We start from the raw sequence: 17329 nt of genomic DNA on the forward strand, positions 1-17329 counted from the left end.
TCTTTTTGGACTGTCTTTTTTGCCATTCATGAATGTTTTATTCAATGCGTTTCTCTGGGCTATAGTAGTAAAGGCCAAAATTCAGTATTTCATAAAATAAAATAAAAAATTAAGCATGTGATACCTAAAGGGGTCCTAAAATTCAAAATCAAATAGCTAAATAATCCATAATATGACCATCATAAAACAATTCCATATGTCAGCTTAGAACCGCCACCTAGTTTCCATCCTCCTCTGGGAACATTGAATTCAATACAAAACCTAGGAGGCTCATGGTTCTCACCCACTACCATAGACATACACAGTAATTATGACAACTTCCGGAGGACGTCCTCCAACCTATCAGAGCTCTTGCATTATGAACTGACATGTTGTCATCCCAATCAAAGGATCAGAGAATGAATCTAGTACGGAAAGCATAAGCTACTGCATTGCATAAAATGTCGTGAGTAATTGACTCGAAGAGAGAGAAAGACAATAATTGAACAGTTTTGAACAAATAAACATTTTCAAAAATGAAGGAGAAGCAAGACAGAGAGAGAGCTATCTATATATATATTTTTTACTTACCCAGCTAGCAAATGCAGCAAGCTAGTTTAGCATACTCAAACACCTGGCTCAAACAGAGAGGGATGCTATGTTACCTAGCTGGCTATGACTATCCAACAGTGGAACTCTACCAACTGAAGGTACGTTTTTGGTTTTATTAATTTATTGCCACAAATTACTGCATGATTGTAGCCTATTTACTAACGTGTTACATCTAGTACCTATGTTTGCTTGAGGTCAGCTAATATGGTGACAAAGATGTAGGCTGTGTGTAGCAGTTATTATATGAAGGTTTGGCTTCGAAAGGTTTTTCCACCTTGTCACAGACAGCTGATGTGTTGTGCACTGAAGTCCACAAGCGAAGTGAAAGGAATGGTGAGAGGAGGAGAGCGTGTAGATGCGAGAAGGAATTATAGAATGATCAAATGGATCATGCTGTTTGTATGTGGCTGCTATGAAAGTGAACTGTGTTTGCGTGTGATCAGGGGTGTATTCATTCTGCCGATTCTGTTGAAAAACGTTTCTTAAACGGAACGAAACAGGGATAAACATACTTGAATTTGTCCAATAGAAACTCTCGTTTGCAACTTTTGGACTAATGATTACACCCTAGATCAGCTAGATGCAGGCAAGAGTGTGCATTGCGGTATTGAACGTGTCACTGTCTGTCACCTTGATTACTCAGAGCCTAAACTTATCGATGTTACATTGAGCTGGGTGAATGGAATATGAATGACAGTCATCCAATATGCTGTAATAGAAATAAGGCCATGCTCATCTTAAACAGCCCCGACCGCCACTGTAATGGACCTATATTTATACAGTTTCTTGACTGTCCAGTTAGCTAACAATCACTGGACAGTCAGGGAGCATAGAAAATTCCAAAAACGAGGAATAGAGGACAATTTTTTGCAAATTGTGACTGCAAGGAATTTATAAGCATTTGTCAGTTCGGCCCTCCGGGACGTTATTGAAGACCGAATGGTGCTCCCAGGGCAAAATGAGTATGACACTCCTGCTCTACCCCCTACTGCTGTTACGTAACTTCAGTCTCTCCACATTGTACATATGAATGCCTGTGTGATGCTGTTGCTCTGCTGCTTGTCAGGAAGGATGAAGAAATTAATACGAGAAAAGCCTCACCCTAGGGGAGTAGTGTTAGTGTGTGTGTGTGTGTGTGTGTGTGTGTGTGTGTGTGTGTGTGTGTGTGTGTGTGTGTGTGTGTGTGTGTGTGTGTGTGTGTGTGTGTGTGTGTGTGTGTGTGTGTGTGTGTGTGTGTGTGTGTGTGTGTGTGTGTGTGTGTGTGTGTGTGTGTGAGAGAGGGGAAGGGGGACAGGGAGTTAATTTGTGAGGGTTATGCATGTGTGTGTGTGTGTGTGTGTGTGTGTGAGTGCGCCTGCCTTTGTGCATACATGTGGAAGCTAGAGGGGGAGCGCTGTTTTTAGCTGACTCCATGTCCCTGTGGTCTGTGTGACACCTTGGCATCAGGCAGGAGGCGTGTTGAAAGTGCTCCTTCGATAAATTAACAGGCATAAACAGTGCATCGAGTATATACTGAAATAATGACGCCAATGTTGACATGTCAGGCAGGCATGCTGCACACACCGTTACTTTAAGACACAGAGCGTGCGTGCGTGCGTGTGTGCGTGAGTGTGTGCGTGCGTGTGTGTGCATGACAAAGGGAATAAGGCGGTAGCACGAAGCCGGTAGCTAAGCCTGATGAGTGGATAGGGGAAATGAATAATTTATAATGCACAGAGATTTTAGTCTGCACTCTCTCTAGGTTTGCAAGATACCTAAATCTATAAAAAGACCAAGTTTCTCAGGAACAGAGAACAGGCACGATTAGGTCCATAGCCACCTCACCTTATACAGTAAGAATCGGAGATGTGTTGATGTCACTAATATACACTGCAAACATATATTTAGCTTAAGATCTTAATCACCATAATGATTACCATTCTGGTAAATTTTCAAGATTTCCACCCCGTAATTGTCACACTTAATTGTATTTTATTATGTAGTGAAAATTACTTCCACTCTATTGTATAGTTATTCCACTCTTACCGATTACTAGCTAATTGCCTATAATTCCCCACAGCGTTCGCTCGTATTGCCATTCACGTATATTACTTCACCCCCTGCAGTGCTGCTTTTGTTTTCCCATTGGCTCTGCAGCAGAGGCTACTGCAGTGTATAGCCAGGTTATCTATGGCTGCTGTGAGTTTTGGATGACATTTGCTGTAACCAGACATGCCCTTACACAGTGGTGGAGAAAGTTCCCAATTTTCCTACCAATTTTCCTAAGTTCCCAATTTTCCAATTTTCCTACTATAAAACCAAAGTATTTGGTTTTAAATATACTTAAGTATCAAAATGTAATGTAATTGCTCAAATATAATATCAAAAGTAAAAGTAAATGTATAAATCACTTTACATTCCTTATATTAAGCAAACCAGACGGGATAATTAAAAAATATATATAATTTAAGGATAGCCAGGGGCACACTCATACACTCAGACATAATTTACAAGCGAAGCATTTGTGTTTAGTCAGTCTGTCAGATCAGAGGCATTAGGGATGACTAGCGATGTTCTCTTCAGAAGTGTGTGAATTTGACTATTTTCCTGTCCTGCTAAGCATTCGAAATGTAACGAGTACTTTTGGGTGTCAGGAAAAATGTATGGAGTAAAAAGTACATCATTTTCTTTAGGAATGTAGTGAAGTAAAAGTTGTCATAAATGTAAAGTACCGATACCCCCCAAAACGACTTAAGTATTTTTACTAATGGTACTTTACAAAGCAAAAACAGGTTTGCCAAGCGTCACGTCTGGAGAAAACCTGGCACCATCCCGACGGTGAAGTAGTGCGTAGTGTAGACACTGTAGGTACTAGGCTGGGGCGGGGAGGTGGTGCCGGAAATACCGGACCGTGGAGGCGTACTGGCACTCTTGAGCATTGAGCTTGCCCAACCTTACCTGGTTGAATACTCCCGGTTGCCCGACCAGTGCGGGGAGGTGGAATAACCCGCACCGGGCTATGTAGGCGAACCGGGGAAACCATGCGTAAGGCAGGTGCCATGTATGCCGGCCCGAGGAGACGCACTGGAGACCAGACGCGTTGAGCCGGCCTCATGACACCTGGCTCAATACTCAATCTAGCCCTACCAGTGCGGGGAGGTGGAATAACCCGCACTGGGCTATGCACTCGTACAGGAGACACCGTGCGCTCTACTGCATAACACGGCGCCTGCCCGTACTCCCGCTCTCCACGGTAAGCCTGGGAAGTGGGCGCAGGTCTCCTACCTGCCCTTGGCCCACTATCTCCTAGCCCCCCCCCAAGAAATTTTTGGGAATTACTCACGGGCTTTTTTGGCTTCCGTGCCAGACGCGTTCCCTCATAGCTCCGGTTCCTCTCCCAGGTAGCCTCTGCTCTCCTCAATGCCTCCACCTGTTCCCATGGCTTTTCGGGCTTCCAGCCACGTCTCCTTGCTGCCTCCTCAAACCACCGCTCCTGGGCTTTAGCTGCCTCCCTCTTTTCCTGGGAACGGCGATTTTCTCCTGCCTTAGCCCAGGGACCTTCTCCATTCATTATTTGCTCCCATGTCCAGAAATCCTTTCTCTCCTGTCCCTTACTCTGTTTAGTTTCCCTTTGCCGCTTGGTCTGTTCGTGGTGGGTGATTCTGTAACGACGGTCCTCCTCCTCTTCTACCGAAAAGGAGGAGTAGTGAGGGAACCAAGGCGCAGCGGGTTGTGAACACATAATATTTATTAAAGACAAGACAAAAACGAACTATACTTGATAATGATACAAAATAACAAAACGAAAGTAGACAGACCTGAACGACGAACATACATAAACACGAGAACGCACGAACAGGGAAAAAATAGCCTACATGAAATGAACAAACCGTAACAGTCCCGTATGGTGCGACAAACACTGACACAGGAGACAATCACCCACCACGAACACTGTGACAACGCCTACCTAAATATGACTCTTAATTAGAGGAACGCAAACACCTGCCTCTAATTAAGAGCCATACCAGGCAACCCAAAAACCAACACAGAAACAGAAAACATAGAATGCCCACCCAACCTCACGTCCTGACCAACTAACACACAAAAACTAACATAAATAGGTCAGGAACGTGACACATGGTGGTGGCAGCATCATGCTGTGGGGATGTTTTTCAGCGGCAGGGACTGGGAGACTAGTCAGGATCTATAGAAAGATGAATGGAGCAAAGTACAGAGAGATCCTTGATGAAAACCTGCTCCAGAGCGCTCAGGACCTCAGACTGGGGTGAAGGTTCACCTTCCAGCAGGACAATGACACTAAGCACACAGCCAAGACAACGCAGGAGTGGCTTCGGGACAAGTCTCTGACCTGAAAATAGCTGTGCAACGACACTCCCCATACAACCTGAGAGAGCTTGAGAGGATCTGCAGAGAAGAATGGGAGAAACTCCCCAAATACAGGTGTGCCAAGATTGTAGTCTTACCTAAAAAGACTTGAGGCTGTAATCGCTGACGAAAACCTGGTTTTGCTCCTATCATTATGGGGTATTTATTGTGCGTAGATTGATACATGGGAGAAATGGTTTAATCCATTTTAGAATAAGGCTGTAACGGTACAAAATGTGGATAAAAGTCAATGGGTCTGAAGACTTTCCGAAAGCACTGTATATTTGGTTATGTGATGTCGAACGCTAATTCATCATTATGTGATCTTCCAAGAAGTTGATGCAGCTTTGATCTAACTTTAGTAAACAAGCACCATTGTGAGAAGTGGCAGAGCGAAGCTCCGGTGTGCTCAGGCAGCACTACACGCCTGCAGTCTGCTGCCCTTTTATGAGCAATTGAAACACACCTAGCCTACTCTTTTGCCTCATGCAAAATTTGGTGATGCAGAAATGAGAGACCACATACATCTGTGGATTTTTTATGAAAATCTTTGATTTTTTGGGGTGGTTATGCAGACCCGCGAGCAACTGCTGCCCCTCATGATGAGTTCTGATTTATTTTTATTTTTTGGGCCACCATCCCTATCAAAGTTGCCCATCCCTGGCATATGACATTAGCCTATGTCTCGTCTTGCGCTGCAGAGAATATCAGATCTCAACAATGATTGGAGAAGTGTTTAACATAACCAGCAGGATAGGCTATCACAGTCATTAGCGCAAAATACAGGTCGAAATGTCTAACTTTAATACTGGGAAAATTAAATCAACCTTTTTTTCTTATTTAGTGGTGTTTGAATGTGTTGATAGAGTGCTGGACATGATTGTTTGATTGGGACAAAGGGCCAATTGCGGGACTGTCCCGCATAATCCTTGACATGTGGTCACTCTACCTGTCTCCTTCAGGGCCCTTGTCAGGCTCAGCCGCCTCTTGAAGACAAACTACAGTTCAGACACCAGTGAATGACGACTAAGAAAACAACACTGTAGCCTACACTGTTCTTTCTCCCGGCCTGCTGTGCCTGTCTCTCAGCCGGTGACTTTTCCGCACTGTGACACGGCTATATTTGTGACCTCTCTATGATTGGGGTCACGATGCAAGAGGCTTAGCCTGCCGAGGGCTGGGCTGGAGGTGGCATCAGGGCCAGGGAGAGAGGGGGTTATAAGTAGCAGAGGATGCCTAGCTGTGCCAACCTCCTGTCACCCTGTCTGTGAGCTCCTGTGGCATACTGTCCTGGAGCAGGTTCTCTCTCGTTCTCTCCCTCTCTCCAGAAGGGGATACAAATACAAATATATGTTCAGGGGAATGAGGTTATTTACTTTGTAGCTCGTTGAAGTCCTTTGTAGGACATTCTAGCACACTTTAAGGTTCTTTATCGGGGGGGTTCAGTGACATGGCTGTGAACTGTAATGACTTGGAGTCATGTTGAGTACAGTTGGATGGACACACCGCGTGATGATATACAGTGAAATGATATACACCAGCCAAGTGTCTCTTTGTATTGGTTAAACCAGCCAGACCCCATTCGTTCAGCATCAGACCCCGCGCTTGTCTTGCAGATGAAGACTGACATCCCTAAACTCATTCCCGCTTTCCAAATACATTTCAACAATCTCCTCAACCCCTGGCACCGTTCTATCGTAGGGTGTTTCATCTGCTGTACCCATCACCCATCACTCTTCACATTCCATACATGTTTAATTGCAACGTTTAACAACGCAACAGCGCCTCTTCAACCTCAGGAGGATGAAGAAATTTGGCTTGGCCCCCTGAGCAACGGCCTGTTCACCCCGCAACTATCTAGAAGGCGGAGACAGTACAGGTGCATCATAGCTGGGACCAGGAGACTGATAAACAGGTTATATCCCCAGGCAATCAGCTGTTAAACAGCTGGCCTCCACCCGGTACCCTGCCCTGATCCTTAGACACTGTCACTAGCCGGTCACCACCCGGTACCCTGCCCTGATCCTTAGACACTGTCACTAGCCGGTCACCACCCGGTACCCTGCCCTGATCCTTAGACACTGTCACTAGCCGGTCACCACCTGGTACTCTATCCTGCACCTTAGAGATTGTTCCCCTATATTCATAGTCATTGAACACTGGTCATTTTAATAATGTTTACATACTGTTCTACCCTCTTCATATGTATAGTATATACTGTATTCTAACCATGGCTCATCCTACTACTACTATATAGAGTATATATATTCCGGACTCGTTGTATGATGGCTCACTGATATTTCTTAATTTCTTGTTTTTTTTCTTCTTTTAACTTTTTGGATTATACTATATGTGTTTTGTTATTTTTAGATATTACTGCACTGCTGGAGCATAAGCATCTGAAAATTGGTGTATGTGTAAGTCTATGTAAACTTTGATTTGATTTTGATTTGTTTGTGAACCGGGCATTGTCAGCCCTGTGTTGTGACACCATTCCTTCATATGATTCTGACTTGACACAGCTATCATTCAGTCAGTGATGGTTGGTTGCTCCCTCTGGAGGACAGACAGGTGTGCGCGTGTCTGTGTGTCTGACTGTCTCCAAGTCTCAGAGCTCCGAGCAGTTGACCACCTGAACCCACAACGTCATAAAGGGACTGTTATTAACAAGAGAATGTTACCTGCCTGCAGGCATTTACTTGTGTGCCTGAGAAGAAAGCTTGCCATGTGAACAGCAGGCTGCAGTGAGAGATATAGTGTGTGTGTGTGTGTGTGCGTTTGAGAGAGAGAAAGATAATGTGTGCATGAGGCAGCAGGCAGCAGTGAGAGCGTGAGGCAGCCTGTGAAATCCTGTGTTTCAGCTCAGTGGCTGTCCTGGAATCAATTCCAGTCAGGCCAGGCAGACGAATGTGTCTCAGGCAGGGCTGCTGGGTTGAGGATGATGGGGACGGCTGGCAGGATGTCCTCCCTCCTTCACATGCCATTTTAAATCTTTATCTGAGAGAGAACAGTGTTAGAAGGCAACCGTTTCATTCTCAGCCTGAAATATATTCTCACATTCCGTTCTTGTCGGGAAGGGCTCAAAATCCGTACCCATGCTGCGTTTAGAGCCTACAGCTACAAAATGCACACACATACGCTACCGTTCAAAAGTTTGGGGTCACTTAGAAATGTCCTTGTTTTCCATGAAATCATACATGAAATGATTCGCAAAATGAATGGGAAATATAGTCAAGACGTTGACAAGGTTATAAATAATGATTTTTAATTGAAATAATAATTGTGTCCTTCAAGCTTTGCTTTCGTCAAAGAATCCTCCATTTGCAGCAATTACAGCCTTGCAGACCTTTAGCATTCTAGTTGTCAATTTGTTGAGGTATTCTGAAGAGATTTCACCCCATGCTTCCTGAAGCACCTCCCACAAGTTGGATTGGCTTGATGGGCACTTCTTACGGTCAAGCTGCTCCCACAACAGCTCAATAGGGTTGAGATCCGGTGACTGTGATGGCCACTCCATTATAGACAGAATACCAGCTGTCTGCTTCTTCCCTAAATAGTTGTTGCATAGATTGGAGCTGTGCTTTGGGTCATTGTCCTGTTGTATGAGGAAATTGGCTCCAATTAAGTGCCGTCCACAGGGTATGGCATGGCGTTGCAAAATGGAGTGATAGCATTCCTTCTTCAAGATCCCTTTAACCCTGTACAGATTCGTCTGTCCATAACACTTTTTCCCAATCTTTGTCTGTCCAGTGTCTGTTCTTTTGCACATCTTAATCTTTTATTTTTATTGGCCAGTCTGAGATATGGCTTTTTCTTTGCAACTCTGCCTAGAAGGTTAGCATCCCGGAGTCGCCTCTTCACTGTTGAAGTTGAGACTGGTGTTTTGCGGGTACTATTTAATGAAGCTGCCAGTTGAGGACTGGTGAGACATCTGTTTCTCAAACTAGACACTCTAATGTACTTGTCCTCTTGCTCAGTTGTGCACCGGGGCATCCCACTCCTCTTTCTATTCTGGTTCGAGACAGTTTGCGTTGTTCTGTGAAGGGAGTAATACACATCGTTGTACGAGATCTTCAGTTTCTTGGCAATTTCTTGCATGGATTAGCCTTCATTTCTCAGAACAAGAATAGACTGATGAGTTTCAGAAGAAAGTACTTTGTTTCCGGCATTTCCAGATACTCAACTAGTCTAAAGAAGGCCAGTTTTATTTCTTCTTTAGTTAGCACAACAGTTTTCAGCTGTGCTAACATAATTGTAAAAGGGTTTTCTAATGATCAATTAGGCTTTTAAAATTATAAACTTGGATTAGCTAACAAAACGTGCCATTGGAACACAGGAGAGATGTGTCACGCCCTGACCTTAGAGAGCCTTTTTTATGTCTCTTTTTGGTTTGGTCAGGGTGTGATTTGGGTGGGCATTCTATATCCTTTATTTCTATGATTTGGTTTTCTATGTTTGGCCCGGGTATGGTTCTCAATCAGGGACAGCTGTCTATCGTTGTCTCTGATTGGGAATCATACTTAGGCAGCCCTTTTTTCCCACCTGTGATTGTGGGTAGTTATCTTTGTTAGTGGCACTTAGCCCTGTTAAATTTCACGGTCAATTTTTTGTTTCTTGTTTTGTTGGCGACATTAACCTCTCTCGGGTACGTGAGACGTTAGCGTCCCACCTCTTCAACAGCCAGTGAAACTGCTGGGCGCCAAATTCAAATACAGAAATACCCATTATAAAAATTCAGAAAACCAAACATATTTTACATAGGTTTAAAGATAAACTTGTTTTGAATCCAACCACGGTGTCAGATTTTAAAAATGCTTTACGGCGAAAGCATACCTTACGATTATTTGAGAACATAGCCCAGCAGACAAATCATTACAAACAGTAACCAGCCAAGTAGAAGAGTTACACAAGTCAGAAATAGATATAAAATGAATCCCTTACCTTTGATGGTCTTCATATGGTTGCACTTAGCAGACATTCATTTACTCAATAAATGTTCCTTTTGTTCGATAAAGTCTCTTTATATCCAAAAACCTCAGTTTTGTTCACGCGTTTTCTTCAGTAATCCACAGGCTCAAACGCAGTCAAAACAGGCAGACAAAAAATCCAAATTGTATCCGTAAAGTTCATAGAAACATGTCATTGAATTTATATTCAATCCTCAGGTTGTTTTTAGCCTAAATAATCGATAATATTTCAACCGGACAATAACGTTGTCAATATAAAAGGTAAACAAGAAAAGCACTCTCTCGGTCGTGCGCATGAAAAAGCTCTGTGACACTTTAGGGTCCACTCATTCAGACTGCTCTTACTTCCTAATTTTTCAGAATACAAGCCTGAAACCATTTCTAAAAACGGTTGACATCTAGTGGAAGGCATAGGAACTGCAATTTGAGTCCTAAATCAATGGATACTGTAATGGCATTGAGTAGAAAACTACAAAACAAAACAAAATCCTACTTCCTGAAGGAATTTTTCTCAGGTTTTCGCCTGCCAAATCAGTTCTGTTATACTCACAGACACTATTTTAACAGTTTTGGAAACTTTAGAGTGTTTTCTATCCAAATCTACAACATGCATATCATATCTTCTGGGCCCGAGAAGCAGGCAGTTTTATTTAGGCATGCTTTTCATCCAAAATTCCGAATGCTGCACCCTACCATAGAGAAGTTAAAATAAAAGTAAAATGTACGCTGACCACGCTGCACCTTGGTCTCCTTCCGACGACGGCCGTGACAAGATGGTTGCTGACAGTGGGCCTCTGTACGCCTATGTTGATATTCCATAAAAAATCTGCCGTTTCTAGATACAATAGTCATTTACAACATGAACAATGTCTACACTGTATTTCTGATAAATTTTATGTTATTTGAATGGACAGAAAATGTGCTTTTCTTTCAAAAACAAGGACATTTCTAAGTGACCCCAAACTTTAAAACGGTAGTGTATATGGTTACATAGGCTACGAAAAGGTATGCATCATGAAACACGTACATCTCCACACACGTGGCTTTAAAAAAAATTATTATAATGGTGCCCATTATTAATTTTCAGAACTGACCCTTTCAAAGGAGAACATTCTCTTCATGTCATGAAGGGACATTCTAATAATGTCCACCTGTGCTGAACAGTTCTTGAGGATACTTTAGAAAGGTTTAGAGCAGCTCAAGTAAAAGGACATTGAACCGAAAGCTGATGCACTTATCTTAAGGACAGTATTATAAAGAACATACAGACACAGTTATTCCTAGACATTCACAGCACGTCAAACAATGGTTGTATTTAGTCAGATATGCCTTTCTGAGAAAAGAGTTTGCGGTGACCGTACAGCATTTACTGTGACACGGCCTCTGCAGAAGTCAGGGCATTCATGCTTCTCGCACTTTGCAGAGCAGAGTCGAGCTGTTATGAAGGAAGATTCCCCCACCTACCGTCAACCAATCATGTCAATACGGAGCTATACGGAGCCCTCCGCATTGTTACAAGGCACATGGCGATGCAGCACGGAGCTCGATTAGGCCTCGGCAAGCCTCCAGAGGCTCCGCAATTGCATCCACACCCTCCATAGCAAGCATAAATGGGCTTCTACTCTTGAAAGTGTACTTCAACCCTTGAAAAATATACATGCAGATTTTGGACCTTTTGAAAATCTGTGGTGAATAAATATCTTTCTTCTCTTTTCAGATGCTCTCCAAGCCATTGTGAACACGGTGGGAGATGCACTCAGTCTTGGAGTACCTTCCATTGCAATTGCTCTAACACAGGCTACAGTGGAGCAACGTGTCACAGCTGTAAGAGGCCTTTTCTGTATCTTCTGTGTTGGTTTTTGTATCTGAAGAATATCTACAGTACATGCCTGCATGTGGCTGTGTGACTAAACGGAACTAAGCAGAAATACTGTCAAGAGGATAATGTGTTTGTTCCGTACACATGCACAGTGAAACAGTCCGTTGAATTCAAGGTCAAACGCCTTATCTGTGATGCAGCAATAGCCTGCAGCAACGCCAGAACCTCTTGACAAAGCCACACCATAGATAAGGAATAGGACAGAGCCTGTACTGACGCTTCTCTCTCTCGCTGCAACCCGGGTCATCATAAATTGTGTGGAAGAAGATTAAAACGTGAAATTAAGCCATTTGTCAGTCAAACATAATCACCTCGCCATTTAACACGTTCACACTAGAGTTGCGCTGAAAGTGAGGTGGTGGTGGAGATAAAGAAAGGACTTGCAGCGATTGCCTCTGTGTGCATAATTAGATTTGAGCTGAGACCAGATCAATCACAGGAAGTGTTTCAGGTGAGGAGGAAATAAGACATTTACGAGATTGGAGGTGTCACGTGTGACTAAACTGGTAAAAGGATGTTACTTATTCTGTTCTGTCTAGAGGGGAGGGGTTTTGTATTGTTTCAAATGTGTACGCGCACATCTAATGACTTGCGGGGTACAAAGAAATGTCTGACGGAGACCTTCGAGTCAAAAGGTTGCACAGCAAAACAACAGGAGCATTCATCGGTGTGCGGCACAGGAGTTTGGTGGTGGCCCTCATTGGGGAGGATGTGCTCGTGATAATGGTTGGAGCGGAATAGGTGGAATGGTATCAAATACATCAAGCACATGGTTTCCATGTGTTTGATACCATTCCATTCGCTCCGTTCCAGACATTATTATGAGCCGCCCTCCCCTCAGCAGCCTCCTGTGCTGGACGGGACTGGATGGACTATGCTTTATTTCATGAGGGTCTGTACTATGCCAGGTCGATGTGTTCTAGTTACAGAACAGAAGGGTTTCGTAGTGCTGTTCATGGCGACCCACCACAGGGTGCACATTTTGTTCCTGTCCAGAACTAACAAATCTTATTCAACGAATCACCTCGTTGATTCAACAATTATCAAGCCCTTGATTAGCTGCAAGTGCGTGTGCTGGGCAAGAACAAAGGATCAACTACGGAACCCAGCTGGTTAGTGTAACAGTGAAAGAGGGGGAATAGCAACTTCTTTAGTGAAGAAGAACACTCACCTGGATGCATCCTCCTGTTACCATTGTTATTATTATAGCCTTGTATTCATTATTTATCAGTCAGCCAGGCCCACTAGCCATTATCCAGGAGCTATTCAGAATTGTATGGACTGGGATACACAGTGGGTGTGTCTGAAATGGCATCCTATTCCCTATATAGTGCACTTCTTTTGAGCAGGATCCATAGGACTCTGTTCAAAAGTAGTGCGTTATACAAGAAGTAGGGTACCATTATAGACGCAGTCAGAGAAACAGCAACATCTGCAGTGATGGGGCCTGCGTTCCTTAGGGACACCAGCTAGCACCCTTTATTCTGGCATGCAATGGTTTTCTGTGCGTTTTCTTTCAAATAATGACGGTGAGCACATCAATAATGTAACAACATCCGCAACAACAGAACAGACAGCTGGCACACAAAGCTACTGTAGAGGGTAAAGCAGAGTGGAAAGAGAGATGGCCCAAGATAAAGAGCGCCTTTTGCGGTTCTGTGTCTTTGGCAGCATTGCTGTTTGGCAAACACCAACATGCCTCGGTACAGTAGTGTCTTGGAATATAAAAGTTTGTCTTTGTGTATAAGTGTGTTGTGTTGGCACGCCCAACATGCCTAGGTGTCTTAGATTAGAATATGAAGAAAAATATATATAATAATGACTTGTGCATGTTATGTATTCTGTAAGTTAGTTATTCATTCACAAATGTGAATGCGTTATGGACTATCATTGGACAGTCCTTGCCACCCAAAAGCCTGAAGTATGTTCTTCAGCTGAAAACTGTGTTGAGGTTTTGATATACAGTAAGGTCCCAATTTTCCATTTCATGCCAAATCGTGTCCAAATCATCCTGAAGTATAAAAAAATGACTGCGTAACTCAATTAGGTTACTTGAAAATGATTTGGACAGCATTCTCATATACAGTTGAAGTCGGAAGTTCACATACACTTAGGTTGGAGTCATTAAAACTTGTTTTTCAACCACTCCACAAATTTCCAAACTATAGTTTTGGCAAGTCGGTTAGGACATCTACTTTGTGCATGACACAAGTAATTTTTCCAACAATTGTTTACAGACAGATTATTTCACTTGTAATTCACTGTTTCACAATTCCAGTGGGTCAGAAGTTTACATACACTAAGTTGACTGTGCCTTTAAACAGCTTGGAAAATTCCCGAAAATGATGTCATGGCTTTAGAAGCTTCTGATAGGCTAATTTACATAATTTGAGTCAATTGGAGGTTTACCTGTGGATGTATTTCAAGGCCTACCTTCAAACTCAGTGCCTCTTTGCTTGACATCATGGGAAAATCAACAGAAATCAGCCAAGACTTCAGAAAACAAATTGTAGACCTCCACAAGTCTGGTTCATCCTTGGGAGCAATTTCCAAACGCCTGTAGGTACCACGTTCATCTGTACAAACAATAGTACGCAAGTATAAACACCATGGGACCACGCAGTCATCATACCGCTCAGGAAGGATACGTGTTCTGTCTCATAGAGATGAACGTACTTTGGTGCGAAAAGTGAATATCAATCCCAGAACCATAGCAAAGGACCTTGTAAAGATGCTGGAGGAAACAGGTACAAAAGTATCTATATCCACAGTAAAACGAGTCCTATATCGACATAACCTGAAAGCCGGCTCAGCAAGGAAGAAGCCACTGCTCCAAAACCGCCATAAAAAAAGCCAGACTACGGTTTGCAACTGCACATGGGGACAAAGATCATACTTTTTGGAGAAAAGTCTTCTGGTCTGATGAAACAAAAATAGAACTGTTTGGCCATAATGACCCTCGTTATGTTTGGAGGAAAAAGGAGCAGGCCTGCAAGCCGAAGAACACCATCCCAACCGTGAAGCATGGGGGTGGCAGGATCATGTTGTGGGGGTGCTTTCTGCAATAGGGACTGTGCACTTCACAAAATAGATGTAAGGAAAATTATGTGGATATATTGAAGCAACATCTCAAGACATCAGTCAGGAAGTTAAAGCTTGGTCGCAAATGGGACTTCCAAATGGACAATGACCCCAAGCATACTTCCAAAGTTGTGGCAAAATGGCTTCAGGACAACAAAGTCAAGGTATTGGAGTGGCCATCACAAAGCCCTGACCTCAATCCTGTAGAAGATTTGTGGGCAGAACTGAAAAAGCGTGTGTGAGCAAGAAGGAATGGGCCAACTTATTGTGGGAAGCTTGTGGAAGGCTACCCAAAATGTTTGACCCAAGTTAAACAATGTAAAGGCAATGCTACCAAATACTAATTGAGTGTATGTAAACTTCTGACCCACTGGGAATGTGATGAAAGAAATTAAAGCTGAAATAAATCATTCTCTCTACAATTATTCTGACATTTCACATTCTTAAAATAAAGTGGTGATCCTAACTGAACTAAGACAGGGAATTTTTTACTGGGATTAAATGTCAGGAATTGTGAAAAACTGAGTTGAAATGTATTTGGCAAAGGTGTATGTAAACTTCCGACTTCAACTGTAGGTATTCCTCTTATCTAGGTGGGTGAGGGCAGTGTGGAGTGCAATTGAGATTGCGTTGTCTATGGATCTGTTGGGGTGGTACGCAAATTGGAGTGGCTCTAAGGTATCTGGGATGATAGAGTTGATGTGTGCCATAACCAGCCTTTCAAAGCACCTAATGATTACAGAAGTGAGTGCTACAGGGCTGTAGTCATTGTGGCATGAAGCCTTAGAATTCTTGGGGACAGGAATAATGGTAGTTATCTTAAGGATTAAAGACTGGGACAAGGAGAGGGTGAAAATAACCATGAATGTGCCTTCCAGCTGATCTGCACATGCTCTGAGAATGCGCCCTGGAATACCATCCAGCCCTGCTGCCGTGCAAGTAGCACCAGTCCTCTGGGTCGGTAGGTGCTCTCACGCACGTTCCGGTGTTGTATTGTCGAAGTGTGCATAAAATATATTGAGTTCGTCTGGAAGAGAGGCATCGTTGGGCTGATTGTGCCTGGGTCTTCCTTTGTATTCCGTAATGGACTGTAGCCCCTGCCACACAAGGCAGGCGTCAGAGCCTGTGTAGTATGATTCCACCTTATTCCTATATTGTCCTTTTGCTCGTTGGATGACTCTGAGGTTGTAGTGTGACTTATTGTTGCTGTCCTCAGTTGTAGCCTCAGGTTTGTCTGCGATAACCCTGTGTGCGGTAGCCCCGTCCTTTAGTCTAGCGCCAACATCTGTGTTAATCCAGGGCTTTTGATTCGGGGAAGCAGCGAACTTTCACTGTGGTGACAACGTCGCTGATGCATTTCCTTATGAAGCCGGTGACAGATGTGGTTAGTCCGTCGACGTTATCGGCGGAGTCTCGGACCATATTCCAATCAGCCATGCAAAGCATTCCTGTAGCATAATCTCAGATTCTGATGACCATTTCTCAACGGAGCGAGTCACAGGTATTTCCTGTTTGAGCTTCCCCTTGTATACAGTAAGCAGGAGTACCAAGGCATGATCTTATTGGCCGAATAGCGGACAAGGGAGGGCCTTGTATGCTTGCTGTGGGTAGAGTGTGTGTGTACGCGTTTTTGTTAATCATTTCAGTCAGTACTCATTTCAGTTAGGATTTAGCAGTAAGTAACCTGAGTAATTGTTTTCTCCTCCTCAGCCGTCTATGAGCAGTCATGTGAAGTGTACAAACACAAGGGCAACACAACAGGGCTATATTACATAGACGTGGATGGAAGCGGCCTGATCAAGCCACAGCTGATTTATTGCAACATGACTGGTAAGCCACACGCACACTCACAGACACACACACACCACACACCACACACTCCCACAAGGCGTGGGGACCCACGGGCTATATCAACTCAGCAAAAAAAAGAAACGTCTGTGTAGATAAACTGTGTTTATTTTCAGCGAACTTAACATGTGTAAGTATTTGTATGAACATAACAAGATTCAACAACTGAGACATAAACTGAACAGCTTCCACAGACATGTGACTAACAGAAATTGAATAATGTGTCCCTGAACAAAGGGGGGGTGAAAATCAAAAGTAACAGTCAGTATCTGGTGTGGCCACCAGCTGCATTAAGTACTGCAGTGCATCTCCTGCTCATGGACTGCACCAGATTTGCCAGTTCTTGCTGTGAGACGTTACCCCACTCTTCCTCCAAGGCACCTGCAAGTTTCCGGACATTTCTGGGGGGAATGGCCCTAGCCCTCACCCTCCGATCCAACAGGTCCCAGACGTGCTCAATGGGATTGAGATCCAGGCTCTTCGCTGGCCATGGCAGCAATGACATTCCTGTCTTGCAGGAAATCATGCACAGAATGAGCAGTATGGCTGGTGGCATTGTCATGCTGGAGGGTCATGCCATGATGAGCGTGCAGGAAGG

General features: G+C 43.6%; 1 protein-coding gene across 2 annotated transcripts in view; it reads left to right on the top strand.

Moving 5' to 3' along the window:
- LOC139543724 (contactin-associated protein-like 4) overlaps window positions 1-17329 on the top strand; it is a 198236-nt gene that overhangs the window by 126069 nt on the left and 54838 nt on the right. For both annotated transcript variants that reach the window (XM_071350076.1, XM_071350077.1), the window contains 2 exons: window positions 11641-11747; window positions 16594-16713. In XM_071350076.1, the coding sequence (XP_071206177.1) occupies window positions 11641-11747; window positions 16594-16713 (227 nt within the window). The remainder of the gene's footprint in view (window positions 1-11640; window positions 11748-16593; window positions 16714-17329) is intronic.

This window comes from Salvelinus alpinus, chromosome 18, assembly GCF_045679555.1.
Source record: "Salvelinus alpinus chromosome 18, SLU_Salpinus.1, whole genome shotgun sequence".
Classification (NCBI taxonomy): Eukaryota; Metazoa; Chordata; class Actinopteri; order Salmoniformes; family Salmonidae; genus Salvelinus; species Salvelinus alpinus.